The sequence below is a fragment of the Lissotriton helveticus genome, chromosome 6 (assembly GCF_964261635.1).
Source record: "Lissotriton helveticus chromosome 6, aLisHel1.1, whole genome shotgun sequence".
In the NCBI taxonomy this organism is placed as follows: Eukaryota; Metazoa; Chordata; class Amphibia; order Caudata; family Salamandridae; genus Lissotriton; species Lissotriton helveticus.
In genome coordinates this window covers 1261635179-1261650056 of record NC_136067.1, presented here as the reverse complement: position 1 = coordinate 1261650056, position 14878 = coordinate 1261635179, and the positions used below count along the sequence as shown (strand labels likewise).

The following is a 14878-nucleotide window of genomic DNA, read 5'->3' as shown; positions in this document are numbered from 1 at the left end:
TGCCTACAACAGAGACACCCTTGAACCACGGTGCCTGCGTTGGCACTAGTCTGGCAAAATGGCACCAGCGAAAAGGAAAAGGACAAGAATGCGTCATATTGGATAAATACGGCACATTCCAACCCTTTCCCTGTGACGCAGGCAGCACAGCAAGTTGACTTGCTGCGCTGCCCTGCACCACTAAAGTCATAAATATGGCTTAATTTTTAAATCACTTAGCCAGTCTCCTCCTGGCTTAAATTTTGGACACAGCTTTCCACACATTTGGTGCTAGCAATGAGTGCGCTCGTCAATACATTATGAGACGTTTTGCAATGTTATCTTTCTTAGCCTCAATATATTGTCCCCCTCCAGATACAGTGCAAGACTAGTGGAGTCAATTGCCGCTGCTGCAAGAAATGATTGACATCTGCAAGAGCCTAAATGACTCTCATTGTCCTCACACCCTCAACCACTCAGTCACTCCAGTAAGCTACGTAACACATTGGGAGTGCTAATCAACATAACCTTATAAGTGCCTCCACAGTTAGAAGCTGCTTACAAAAGTATTTTTTTCCAGATGGTTCTGGCAAAGATGCATTATTGATACAGTCCAGCTCTTAACTTTGTCATGTTATCATAAGGTTCTTAAACCACTCCAGGATGGAATATGCCAACAGTGTGTATCTGAGCATTTCAAATAAATCTCTTGAGGAATCTACAAATAGCCCAGAATGCGGACATCAGATTTACCACAAACCTGCACTAAAAGGACCATCTATTAGAGGCCTCTCGTAAAATGTAGTGGCTCAGTGGATCCTATTTAGGATCTTAATTATGATATGTAAATATAGTGTAGGGATATCCCCTCAGTAACTCAAGGACCTCAATCTCTATATGCACCTACAAGAGCTTTAGATTTCTTGAAAATTAACACAGTGAACAAAATAGGAGTACTGTGGCTACTGTGGGATGTTGTAGCCTACAAGTGAGGGTTTCAGGCTTTGGAAACACTCACAGAGTATGGGCACCAAACCAACAGGGAAATGCCTAGTGGAAACAAATATATGTCCCGCCTTGGTTGGTACCCTCAAAAGTACACATTTTTGCCTATTCTATCCATTTTGCTGCCCCTCCTTAATAAATCCTTAATAATTCCTTAACCCTAAATTGACAAGAAAGAAAAACATACCTTACTCTGGTGCGGTGTGCACCCTGATTATTGAAAGTAGAATATCTATGGCACAGAATATCAAGGACAAAATATTGAAACTGAAATATTGCCAAGTAAGTAAATATAGATTTCTGTATCTAACGCCACATTTATGCTACTTAGTGATATATATCTTCAAGGTACAAAGATGTAGAGTTCGGAATAGTAAGTAAATGAATACTTCCCTATATGAACTTACCTTTCCATATTTTGTCCCTCAATATTCTGTCCATGATATTGTTGTAGGTCTATATTGAGGGTTCATATTCACTACTACAACCCTCGAGTATGTGTCATCGATATAAATATAGTTTGGAGTTGGAATATGTCCATAATCCTTTATTTTATAAATTTGGATGTGAAATTAATTGCGTATGCAAAACCCTCATGATCTGGGTCCAAATTGAATAATTACTTTTATCTTACCGTAATACAATATGTATCTCAATCAATCAGGTTTCTTTTAAAGCACGCTACTCACCCATGATGGTCTCAAGGCGCTGGGCAGCTCCGTTCAGTCGAAGAGCCAGGTCTTGATGGTCTTCCTGAAGATGTGCAGGGTGGGCAAGAACCTGATGTCGATCAACAGCTCGTTCCAGGTCTCGGGCCTGATGTAGGAGAAGGTTCTTCTACCCGTTCTTGCTCTGCGGATGCGCAGGGTTTCGGCACGGCGAGGTCGGCGAATCGGAGGTTCCTCTTGGGTACGTGGAAGGACATTCTGTTGTTGAGGTATTGGGGTCTGGTGTTGAGGAGGAACTCGAAGGCGTGGGTGAGTATCTTGAAGGTTACTCTTTTCTCAATAGGGAGCCAGTGGAGGTTACGCGGTTGCTGGGTGATATGTTTGTGTCAGGGGATGCCAAGGACGAGTCTGGCTGCGGTGTCCTCTATTGTCTGGTGTTTGGGGACTAGAGACTTGTCGATCCCGGCATAGAGGGCGCTTCCGTAGTCCAGTCTGCTGGTTATGAGTGTGAGGGTAACCGTCTTCCATAATTCTTGGGGGGGGGGGTCCATTTGAAGGTCTTTCAGAGGATGCGGACGGTTGTTGAAACAGGAGGAGGCGACGGCGTTGACCTGTCTGGTCATGGAGAGGGAGGAGTCGAGTTTGATGCCGAGGTTTCAGGTGTGGTCCGTGGGGGCGGGGCTGTCAAGGGCGGTGGGCTACCAAAAGTTGTCCCATGCAGAGGGGGAGGGCCTAGAGACAAGGACCTCTGTCTTCTCCGAGTTGAGCTTCAGGCAGCTGCTGCTCATCCAGGAAGCCACGTCCCTCATTCCTTCTTGGAAGTTGAGTCTGGTGGTGATGGGGTCCTTGGTGAGAAAGAGGATAAGTTGGATGTCGTCGGTGTAGGATGGCGGCAAAGGGGGGCCATGTAGATGTTGAAGAGGGTGGAGCTGAGTGACGATCCTTAGGGTACTCTGCAGTTGATTTCTGTGGGTTCGAAGAGGAAGGGTGGAAGTTTGATTCTTCAGGTTCTGCTGGCGAGGAAGGAGCGGAGCCAGTCGATGACGGCTCCCTGTTTGCTGGCTTTGTGGAGTCTGGCGGTGAGAGTGCGGTGGGAGAGAGTGTTGAAGGCTGCGGAGAGGTCAAGTAATATCAGGGCTATGGTGTGGCCTTGGTCGACGAGGGTGTAGATGTCATCTGTGGTTGCGAGGAGAGCGGTCTCGGTGCTGTGGTTGGAGTGTTCTTCGATGAATTTCGTTAGCTGGATGTTGACGCTCTTCTCAGCGACTTTTGCCACAAAGGGGAGGAGCGAGATGGGGCGGTAGTTCTTGAGGTCCATGGGACCTGCTGAGGGTTTCTTGAGTAGGGGTCGGACTACTGTGCATTTTCAGTTGTCGGGAAAGATGCTGGTATCGAAGGTGGCATTGTTAGTGTGTTGTAGTTCTGGGGCGATGGTGGGGTACAGGGATCCGTGGGGGCTCCTGAGTGGATGCTTTTCATGGTCGATGCGGTGTCTTCGGTGGTGACTGGGGTCCAGTAGGAGAGGGTAGGCTGGCTGACGTTGCTGGCGGAGGGGGTGGTTCCAAAGTCAGGTGTCTAGTCATTGAAGTTGTCATAGAGGCCCTTGATTTTCAGATGGAAATAGGAGTAACATTGTTTAATCACTAAACTCGATGTAATAAATATATTTTTTAACATGTGCCTAAACCCACACAAAGATATATTACCTAAAGTAATTTAGTGTTGTTTTAAAAATATCGCATAAATTGGTCCAGCACACTAATTTTGTCACAATTATTCAACAGTATCAATAATTATTAAGTACAAATATAAATCATCCATAGCAGAATCAGTAGTGTTGTTTGTAGTTCATCCTTTATTTAATCTTCAGTAAAAGACTGAAGCCGTAGCCAACGCGTTTCGTCCTTTCACAGACTTCTTCAGGGCAGAAAATGAGCTTGTGGTATAATATAATCATATATCAATTTCAGTATATCACCAATCAGATTCGGCTTGATCACAAATATCTTCAATCTATTCCTTTCTTTTATTTTTATTTCCTTAACACAGATGAGGAACTGCTCTTGCATTGTCATATCAGTCCTGATTTGTATTTTCTCAATTAATAGTGCATTTAAAGTAGGTTTCAGCTGGGTCCATGGCGTGGCGTCCTCCGTAATGGCAATTGTTTAAAAATATACTGAGGACCTTAAGAGCTGAAATCTATAAACTACAATCATATATAATTGTAATTCTGAAGCTTATAAAGCACATGGTTACACTTACCAGTGTGTCCCTGCGCTGAATAAACCGCTGAGGAACCCGTCCTGGCCTGTTCCTGTGAGGCGCCCAACTCCTGGTCACCCCCCTGGTGAAGCCAGGCATCCTTAGCGATTAGGGCCGGTGTACTAAGCAAGCTATTGCCCAGAGATGCAACGTGGGACCCCATGATTAGAGTAGACACTGTGCCGAGAATTATCAGGTCCGCGGACATTTGAGCTCAAGACACTGCCGCGACGGGAATTGAACCCTGGTCCCAGGCCAGACCTCTGCATCAGGGTCTGACGCTCTAATCAGTGAGCCACACTCCTCCTATATTTGCCTATAACCTTATGTTTGAATGAGTGGCAACTACCCCTTGACAAGTTAATTATGATTAGTATGTGTTAAATGACTGTAAAGGTTTAATACGCGACAATAAAGATGATCATGATTCCTATTACTATTGTTGTTATTATTTATATTATTATTGTTTATTATTATAATAATCACTACCCTCCTCATCATCATCACCATCATACTACCTTCATAACAAAGTTCCCTCTATTATAATAAAAATAATAATTCCTTTAATGATAATAATGATGATAATAGTATAAAATTGATTATTTGTATCATTATTATTATCACCATCCTCCTCATCAGCATCATACTGCCTTCATACAGATTACCCTTTATTGCATTGTTTAATAATGATAATACCAATAATAATAATAATAACAATAGCAATGTTAGTGTTTATTATTATTATTGATATTATTGATATTATTGATAATAATCACCCTCATCACTACCACAATTATCATCATTCAACCGTTATAACAAAGGACCCTCAAACTCAGAATGAAGTTGAAAAACGCCTTGAAAACTAAAAGAAATCTTTCAGGTTGACTTTCTGTTAACAATATCTTGCTCTTTTTGCAGCATTGCCAACCTTTCACGTCTCCCATGTAAAATGTGAATAGCTAGCATGGTGAGCAGGGAAGTAACTGTACACAAGCTGTCGACGTGTCAACATAAGCTTGTGTGAGTTAAGGTTTCTTGGAGGTGGACTGGGTTCTTAGTATCTCAAGATTTGTTTTCACCCTAACTTTATCTGAGAGTGAGTACTTACTTATGCAGGTTTTCTGCTTCTTCAATAGTCTCAGGCAGAGCTTTCCCTTTGGTCTCAGGTAGGACAAACACCAATCCACCAGCAATCACTCCAGTAACGCCTAGAAAAAAATATATTTTACGCATTTTAATATATAGAAATTAATATGTAGATTCAGTATTCTGGGTGAAAAAAATGAACATAGGCTGCAGGATCTCAATTTTTAAACAATTTTTATTTTTGGGCTGTTGATGCCTAACCAAGTCAAGAGCAAGGGTTCTACTGAAGGCCAAAAAAAGCAACTACATCACGGCTGCATACTGAAGGAACCTTTATATTTAAAATATCTTGTTATGAAACTTGAAGTTAACTTGGGTTCTAAAATGTCCCATTTTGCTCGAGTGCCATGGCAATGCATATGTTCTGTTGTTCGAAAGTCTTCAACTTAAATGACTGTTGCCTTTCTGCTCAGGTTCTATCTATTTGCAGTTATCACTATGTTTATTTCCCATTTTGACCACAAGTTTGATCTTTACTTTAACTCAGCTAAAGAACTATAAAAAAAAATCGCGATTGTTTGAAATGCTGTGGTTAGGATCCTCTTGTGCAATTAGTTAAGCATTCATTCATTATGAATTCTTTCTAGCCCCTTTAATCATGATAACATATGAGTCTACTATTAATTGACAATGTGAGATCAGATTCTAGTCACTTCATCATATGATCTGTTTAAGAGGGCCTAAGTGATTAAGCACCAAATATACCTGCTATATCCCTTAAAGATCTCCACGTTTTCTCCAAGAAATTCTGTGTCATTTAGAGTTTCGAAGATTCAAAATGCGTGGTTTCCCTACTTCATTTGGGAGTTAGTGAAATACAGGGGTTCCAATGGCAGAGGGTCAGCAGATTCCACTGGCAGAAACACTTGAGCCGACTACTTGTCTTACTAGTGCTGCTAGGTCGCAGTGATGGCCACCCCACCCAATTAAAGGCAAAGTAACTGCGACTCATTTCTAATGACAAGGAAAACTCACGGTGGTCTCCACAGGTATGGGTAAAACACCTTGCATGCTTTTGTCATCGACTGTTTATTTTCAAAAGCAAAACCCAGTTTTGTGGGTTTGCTACTGAAACAAAAACCCTACTTTGAGGGTTTGTTTCTGAAAAGGAAAAACAAATGCTGAGCAGACGAAACAGAATTCAGTGGCGTGCTCGTACAGACAGATGCACTTTCTTTATGGTTAACCCTGCCATGCAGGCAGAAATATCTAAATCCGACAGGTGGTCCTTCACCAGGAGGCTGGTGGGCTGTTTTCCAAGGACTCTTTCAGGGGTTTTCCAAACTTTTCAGTACGAGGACGCTATTGTATATGTTACAAATATTCGTAGGGCGAAAAAAAACATAAATGAATGAATTCAATTTAAATGAATGAAAAAGGATCATTTTTGTAATCAGCATGATATAATTCAGAACAAAAGAGAAATGTGACAATTACAAGGAAACAACACTGTGCTTAAACTGAGAAATGATATAAATTGAGTAAAAATGTCAAACGTTAGCAAATGCTCTGGCAAAATAATTATTTACTTAACTTAACATAAGAAAAGCAGGCTATTCATTTTAAGGTCGAGCCTAGAGTCAGCGCTCATGCACTGTTCTGCAAGACTTGTTGTAGTGGAGTACCGAATAGAAGCCTGTCATACTCTCCACCCATGTTTGTTATTGGCTTGTGTCATTGTCCTTCATAAATACTGGCTTCTGATTCGTAAATCGGCATGTTAGTCCCTCGTGGGCACCATTTTGCCTTCATCTGTAACCTCCCATGGGGACTGGCCCTTTTACTTCGGTTGTTACAAGGGATGCTTTATTTAGTCTGTAAGCATTATTTTCTAAATTGAGTTTCTCGTACTTACAAGCATGACGTACTTTGCTACATTCAGTGCGCCATGCCCGCTTTCTGCCGTGCTTGCCCGCCGCACCACCGTTCCGAGATCCCTGCTTTTTATGTTATTTTTCACTCACTGCCGCCCGCCATTTCCTTTTGTTTTCATTACTTTTGTTACAATCTTGGCACTGGCACGGGTGCCATGATTGCACCAGAAGTAAGAAATAGAAAAAAAAGTGCTTTTCGATTACTTTACTTTTCATGCAATCGTGGCACCCCGCTGGTGCCGAGATTGCAACAAAAGTAATGAAAACGAAAGGAAATGGCAGGCGGGCGCTTTCAGCATGTAAAGAAATAGGAAACAAGTATTTGCAATGCAATAGCATTTAGGCACGTATAAGCTATTGACATTGTAGAATGACAATGGCTTTTATTTCTGTTTTAGAAACCAACACATAAATAAAGGGCATTGTCATTCACAATGCCAATAGCTCAAAGTCGCGTAAATGCGAGACCTATTACATTGCAAATGCTTGTGTTTTGCAGTAATTGCTGGTCCCAGGAAAGGAGCTGTCCACACCACTGGCTTTCAGACACGTTAGGTAATGAGTGCGTTCTTTGTGTCTTTGTGTCTGAAGTGGACGAATGCCATGCACAAGTGACACTGCAAAAGCGTGTGTGTGGCAGGGGTCACTGCGCATGCAAATGTTGAACACATTTTCACTGGGCAAATGGAGAAGACAGACAGAGGGGGGAGGGAGTGGGCTCCCAGATGCAGTTACAATGCTGGAGGCTCTGTTGTACAGTGACCATGGCCATGAGACAAACGCCGAAGATATTCTACATTCTGTAAACAAGGCAAGAGGTTTTCTCATCTCCCCGAGTTATATTATGCTTTTGGTGCCGGTGGTCCCTACACTGAAGCATTCTGTCTTTCACGACCACCTCTAAATGGCAGTTGGGCACTTTGATTAACTGCTCACTAATATGCTGTGTTTTAGGTGTCCCTGAACGTCTGCACTGTGGGAAGGGCACTCACCTGAGCCCAAATACTTGAAGACGAGCATCCGAATAGTAAAGAATCGTGTACTTGTGTGTGCCCCTAAAAGGCGGCTATAGCTGTGGCAGAGTTAGGTGTCAGATTGGTGGTCCGAGCCCTGCCAGCCTTTTACAGCAAGCTTGCCTGTCTCGATTTCTGAATGGCTGACACCCTGCTGCTCAGGGCAGTTCACAGCTTCACTCATCTTAATGAGTGTGATTAAGTCTGATAGATTTTTTCTAAGCTGGGGTATGCTGCTCACATCCTCTACTGGAGGGTGCAGACTGGCTCATTTCTCTGTGAGATTGCATTGTGAGGAATGGGTGAAATTGGGCCATTGCTATACAGAAGGGGTGACAACTCAGTTCTCTATCGCTGAGGTGCTGGATGATCCAATGATGACTGCCAGAGTCATGATCTAGTTCACTTTGGAAGGGGCATGGATAGTTTCTTACCCTTTAGCAGGGGGGAGTCTGTTTCTCTATGGCAGTGGGACAGATAGTCCGTTGTCATGTGGAAGCAACCATGATCGACTTCTCTATTGGCGGGTGTGATATTCTACCTTTCTGATTATCTATGGTTGTGACGTGTCTACCTTCATCTCTATGGTGGGATGACATGTTTGTTCTAGAACTGTAGCTTAAGGGAATGTTAAGCATAAGAGAATGTTAAAGGGTTAGTTGTGAGTTTGCTATTATCCTGTTTGGATGAGATTCTTTTGTGAAGATTAAACTTTCTTTTGGATATCTACATTTCAAGTTTGAGGATCTTCCTTCAAATATCACACTGGCGTAGTCGGCAGCTCTTCACAAGGATCTCAACACAGGAAGACTTTATTTCCATGGTGAGACTTTTGTATACGTATGAGAGGAAATTGCCATTTGGAGCTTAAAACAGGGAGAGTAGGTCAAGCTGTGGGCTAAGCGGCACTTGCTCATCACTATTTACTATTTCTGTTGTTTTGATTCACCATTAGTGATTGGGAGCTCTCGAGGTGCATAGCCAGCTACCTTGCTCTTTTGATCTATAGCTCTGCAAAAAAAAAAAAAAACTATCTCTCTGCTGTTGCTGGGATCATGTGTTTTACTCCTTTGTTAAGCTTAAGTTTATGGCGATAGTATACTTCATACTTCTAAAACAAAAGGTCTCGCAAAGCGTTTTGGGTTTATCATTTTGGAAGAAATTTAACTTTCAACAATCGAACGCTTGGAAAATATTAACTGTTATGGTGGAGATTTGTACCGCCTTTAGGATTTACTTGGTCTGAGGACGATGGTGATACTTGGAGCTTGAATCCATCATCGGATAAGTTAAACGGCCATTTCAGACCTGCATCTTTCAAAGTCACTTGCCTGTGCTTCCCCGTGCTCTGGAACCATTCTTTATTCTTCACCGTCATTCCGTCTTCGTCATCTCAGAGACACAAGTGGTTCGTGCATGTAGTGTACGTGACGTGACGTGGGAGCAGAAATCTACGCAACATGTAGTGTACGCAGCGCGGAACGCATCATAGCCGTGACGGAGGCGTAGCACGTACAACGTGGGAGCCATTTTCGGTAACTCACATCACAAGTCTTCACGCGCTACCAAGGGGACGAGTGTGTAAGATTTTAAGATAATCCAATGCGGAACGGAAACTGGGAAGCGGCAAAACACTCAGTCTGGTAAACTCTACATATTTTGCATTTTCTCCGGTTTTTCTTTGAATTATCAACAGCGACTCGCACGCTAGCGGGTTCTTAAGAATTGGTCCATTCGTGTACTTTATCTTTGTCTTTTTAACAGCCTCTAGCGAGTTCTTAAGAAGTGGACCATTTGAGTACATTATTATTTTTTACAGCAAATTGCACATTCCACTAACTGTTATTCCTCGTGGTATGTTACTGCAGTGTCTCACATTTATCGCTGTGGTTCTTAGCGGCTTGTGACAAGGTGTTTCATCATCGGATCATTTTGTCACAACAAGGGGAACAAGAGTAAGGAATTGTGAACTTTAATATTTGTTTTTTATTCTGATTGTACTGCTGAATAGTTGGTGTGGCACAGTTGTTTATTTTATAGTACTGCTTGTTAGTTTGTAGGATATAGTTAAATATTTCACAGCCATGCAGAACGTAACGGCGGCACCATTTTTTTGGGAGAGTCCAGGGGAGCCACCGATTAAATGGAAAAAATGGAAAAGTGTGTTTGAACGTTACGCTAAAGTGTGTGGCACTTGTTGAAGTGCAGAAAGGAGAACTGCTCTTTTATTGCATTGCCTTGGTTCTGAGGGGCAGGATATTTTTGATCATCTTCCAGAGTTACCTCTTGCTGAAGCTAACAGTTTAAATGAGTATGAAGTCAGCATTCGAAAGCTTGATTTACATTTCCTCCCTAAAGTTAGCACAATATTAGAAAGATATAACTTAAAAAAGGTACAAAAGGAAGATGAGTCTGTTGAAACTCACTTAACTGATTTAAGGAAGTTAGCTTCGTCTTGTAAATTTGAAGGGTTAACGGACGAGCACATCAGGGATCAGTTCATGTTGGGGTGCAACATGGATACGGTTCGGGATGAATTGTGGTTGCGTGATGAGCCCACTCTCGATGAAGTCATTCTTATTGCTAAAAAAATTGAACATTCTTTAAAATGTGTTGCCATCATAAAGAAAAACGGTGGGTGTGAGTGTAATGTACAGTCAGTAAACGTAAAGAGCAAGGCGTCAGGCAAATCCCAAGATGGTAGGTGTAAACTACTTTCTAAGGATGAGGACAGTAAGGAGAGAAAGTACGTGAGCAATACACTACTTAGGTGTTTCAGATGTGACAAGGTGGGCCATTTGGCGAATGATAAGAAGTGTCCTGCTCTTGGTAACACCTGTAACAAGAGCAGAAAAAAGGGACATTTCTCATCTGTCTGCAAAAGCAAATTGACCACTAAAGTTAAAAGAATTGCAGTGTTTGAAGATAATGATAGTTCGGGGAGTCATGATGAGTATGAGTGCAGTCAAAAAGTGTCATCAGTTTATGATGAAACGAGTGGAAAATCGAAATCTTGTCCAAGTGATCACATTAAGGTTGATGGATGTGATACTAAGGTCTTGTTTGATTCGGGTGCAAGACTATCTATCGTTTCAAATGATTTTTATGCTAACAGTTTGAAGGGCAAAATTAGGATGTTTAAGCCTGACATAATTCCTTTGGCGTACGGAGGTGAGCCGATAAAATTACATGGTTATTTCTTTGGTCTTATAGGGTATAAGGATAGGATGATATCTGGTCAAATTTACATCTCTAAGAAGGGTGACAGTTTACTAAGCTGGATTCATCAAGGTGAAATGGGTGTGTATTTGGATCCCAGCGCTGACCCTCAAATTTTGTTAAGAGATAGAAACATTAGTGCAGCAGCTTTGTCTGATGGTAAAATTCAAGTGGTGGATAATTGCAAGTTATCTGAGTCTCTTCAAAAAGACTTTCCAAAGGTTTTTAGACATGATCTGGGATGTCTCAAATGATACAGACATAAAATCAAGCTAAAAGATAACTCCATACCAGTTTCCTGTAAGGTTAGGAGTGTACCAATTGCTGTGAAGGAAGATATGGAGAAGGAAATAAACAAATTAATAAATGGTGGTATCATAGAGGAGGTAGAAGGGACTGAATGACTTGCTCCGGTGGTCGATGCCCGCAAGCCCAATGGCGATCTTCGTTTGTGCATAGACCTTCGCCAATTAAACAAGTGTGTGATTGTGGACAGATATCCCTTACCAAATATTAATGAGATGTGAATGCTTTTGGGTGGGGCAAGAGTGTTCAGTACGATTGACTTGACCTCAGCATATCATCAGGTGGTATTAGATGAGGCATCTAGGGATTACACGGCGTCTATAACACCGTTCGGTACTTATAGGTTTAAAAGGATGCCATTTCTACTGATTTCAGCATCTTCAGTCTTCCAGTGTATTATGGAAGGTGTTTTGAAAGGGCTGGAAGGTGTGTGCATATATCAGGATGATGTGTTGGTATTTGGTGATGATGTTGCTCAACATAATGAGTGACTCTGTTATGTGTTAAGTAGGTTGCGTGATTGTAATTTAACTATCAAATTAGAAAAGTGAAGATTTGGTTTGGAGTCTCTGGATTACTTAGGACACAATGTGTCCGCACAAGGTGTCAGACCTAAAAAAGAAATGATTGATGTTATCAGTAATTTATCTGCTCCTACTTGTAAGGAGGAGTTAATGAGTTTCTTAGGCATGATTGAATATTATGCTAAGTTTGTGAAGGGGTTCTCTGACATGACTTCTAATCTAAGATTACTCTTAAGAAAAGGCAAGCATTTTGAATGGACAGAAAAGTGTCAAGAAGAGTTTAGGGAGATTAAGGACAAGTTAAGTCGTGCGCCATTTCTTGAAAGTTTTAATCCTAAACGTAGATCTGTTTTGACTACAGATGCTAGCGAAAAGGGATTAGGTGCAGTATTACAGCAGGTTGGTCCGGGTGGTGAGAGTACAGTATTGTTTCTTTCTAGGAGTCTGAAAGATGCAGAGAGTCGCTACTCAGTAGTCGAGTGAGAGTCTTTGACTATTTTTTGGGCAATAAAAAAACTGAAGAAATTTCTTTGGGGTTTTGAGTTCGAGGTCAGATCGGATCATAAACCGTTAGTTGAGATATTTGAGAAGAAATGGTTGGATTTGATATCAGGACGCATTTCTAGGTGGATCATTGGGTTACAGGAGTATTAGTTCAATGTGAAATACATTTCTGGAATAAATAACAGGATAGTGGACACTTTGTCACGTTTGGTATCATCTGGTGGTAAGGTTGGGGATGAAATCGAGGAAGAGTTTGAATGTGTGTGTGGGATTGATGCTGAATGCATTTCGAAAGAAAAATCGATTGAACAAGTGGAACAGGATACTATCATCAAAGAGGTCTTGAATTTGATGAAGGGAAAATGGGATGGTTTTAAGAAGAGCTCTGTTGACAAGAGCTCCGTTGACATAAAAACCGTTTTGGTGCGTGAGGGATTAATTGAGTGTTGAGGGAAATATTTTATTATGGGTTACTAAGTTGGTTCCTCCTTCTAGTATGAAGAAAGATATAGTGCACTTGGCTCACTTAAGTCACCCTGGTATTACCAAAACTAAGGAGAGAATTCGTTCTTCTTATTGGTGGCCAGGGATGGATAAAATGATTGAGAGGATTATTTATGATTGTGATGCTTGCTGTATGAGTGATAAGTCTAGAAACACAAGTGTTCAACCCATGATTATAAGAAGTCAGCCAAAAGGTCCGTGGGTTGATGTTGCTCTAGATATAGTAGGTCCTTTGCATTTTAACGACGCTCAAGTCTACATTTTGGTGGTCATTGACATGTTTTCTCGATGGCCAGAGACATTCTTTTTGAACAACATTGATTCTAAAGCTATTATTTCTTGTCTTAAGTCCTTGTCTGCTAGGGAAGGCATGCCAAAAACGTTATTAACGGATAATGGTGTGGAATTGATCTCAAAGAAGATGGAAACATTTTTATGTGCACGTGGTATTGTACATAAAAAAATCTCTCTTTACCATCCCGAGGGAAATGGGATGGTGGAAAGATTTAATAGAGTGATTAAGGAGGTAATTAATCTGTCCAAATCGTATGACTTGGATTGGAAAAAAGAAGTCATTAGGAAGGTGGAGGAATATATAATTACTCCACATTCTACTACAGGAAAAACACCTTTTCTTTTATTTAGAGGTAGAGTACCAAATACTTTACTAGAACCATTTTGGGTTCATGATTATGCTCAATCTAAAGGTAAAGAAGCAATGTATGATCATAAAGAGGTTATGGATAAGGTTAAAACGAAGGCTGAACAGAGGAAAATATATTTTGATAAAAGAAATGCTGTAAAATCAACAAGGATTGCTGTTGGTGATTTAGTTGCCATCAGACGTCCAGGTATTGTCAAGAGTGGAGAACCAAAGTTAATGCATCCTATGGATGTGATTAAGGTTTTTTCAAATGCCATCAAGACTCAAGATCATCGGGTCTGGAATCTTAATAGGGTCTTTGTTGTCAAGAGAAAGGACAGGGTTGGTAAAGGACAGGAGTCTCACTCAGTCGAACAAAGGAAAACTCTCGAGCCAAGGAAGTCATCTAGAATTTCTAAAGGACAGGAGTCTCACTCAGTCGAATAAAGGAAAACTCTCGAGCCAAGGAAGTCGTCTAAAATTTCTAAATGTTCAGGTTATCTTAAAGACTATGTTTGAAAATGTCTGTAATGTTTTTTTTCCTTTAATTTCACTCGTTTAATTGTATTATAAGGGAGGGAAATGTGTGATATTCTACCTTTCTGTTTATCCATGGTTGTGACGTGTCTACCTTCATCTCTATGGTGGGATGACATGTTTGTTCTAGAACAGTAGCTTAAGGGAATGTTAAGCATAAGAGAATGTTAAAGGGTTAGTTGTGAGTTTGCTATTATCCTGTTTGGATGAGATTCTTTTGTGAAGATTAAACTTTCTTTTGGATATCTACATTTCAAGTTTGAGGATCTTCCTTCAAATATCACAGCAGGATATGGAATGGTCCATTGTTGAACAGAAGGGTTAAAGACTGATCTTTATTGTTTGTTGGCAAATGAGCTTTCTGACCTGGGACTCCTATCAACCCTTCTCTTTCGAGCACATTCCTTTATTCTCCAGTGTTAACAGACTAGGCTGAAAGACAGGCTGCTGAAAGGTCCCTCGACTGCACCACCTCTCCGTCAAGTGCCTCTGATTACCACTCACCACGTTTGACTTCCAAAGCACTTCAGCGTCTGTCAGTGACCGTAGCCACTCTCAGTTACCTGGGGCAAAGGGGGCAGTGTAGTTGGCTGAACCATCCCAACAAATTACAAGGAATGAGTCCATTGTCATGTGGAAGCAACCATGATCGACTTCTCTATGGGCGGGATATGGAATGGTCCATTGTTGA

At 41.3% G+C, this 14878-nt stretch overlaps 1 protein-coding gene across 1 annotated transcript in view; it reads right to left on the bottom strand.

The window, feature by feature from the left end:
* Positions 1–14878, bottom strand: part of LOC144763410 (solute carrier family 22 member 2-like) — a 592130-nt gene that overhangs the window by 58177 nt on the left and 519075 nt on the right. Inside the window, exon 10 of the mRNA XM_078648982.1 lies at positions 5026–5125. Within this exon, the coding sequence (XP_078505108.1) occupies positions 5026–5125 (100 nt within the window). The remainder of the gene's footprint in view (positions 1–5025; positions 5126–14878) is intronic.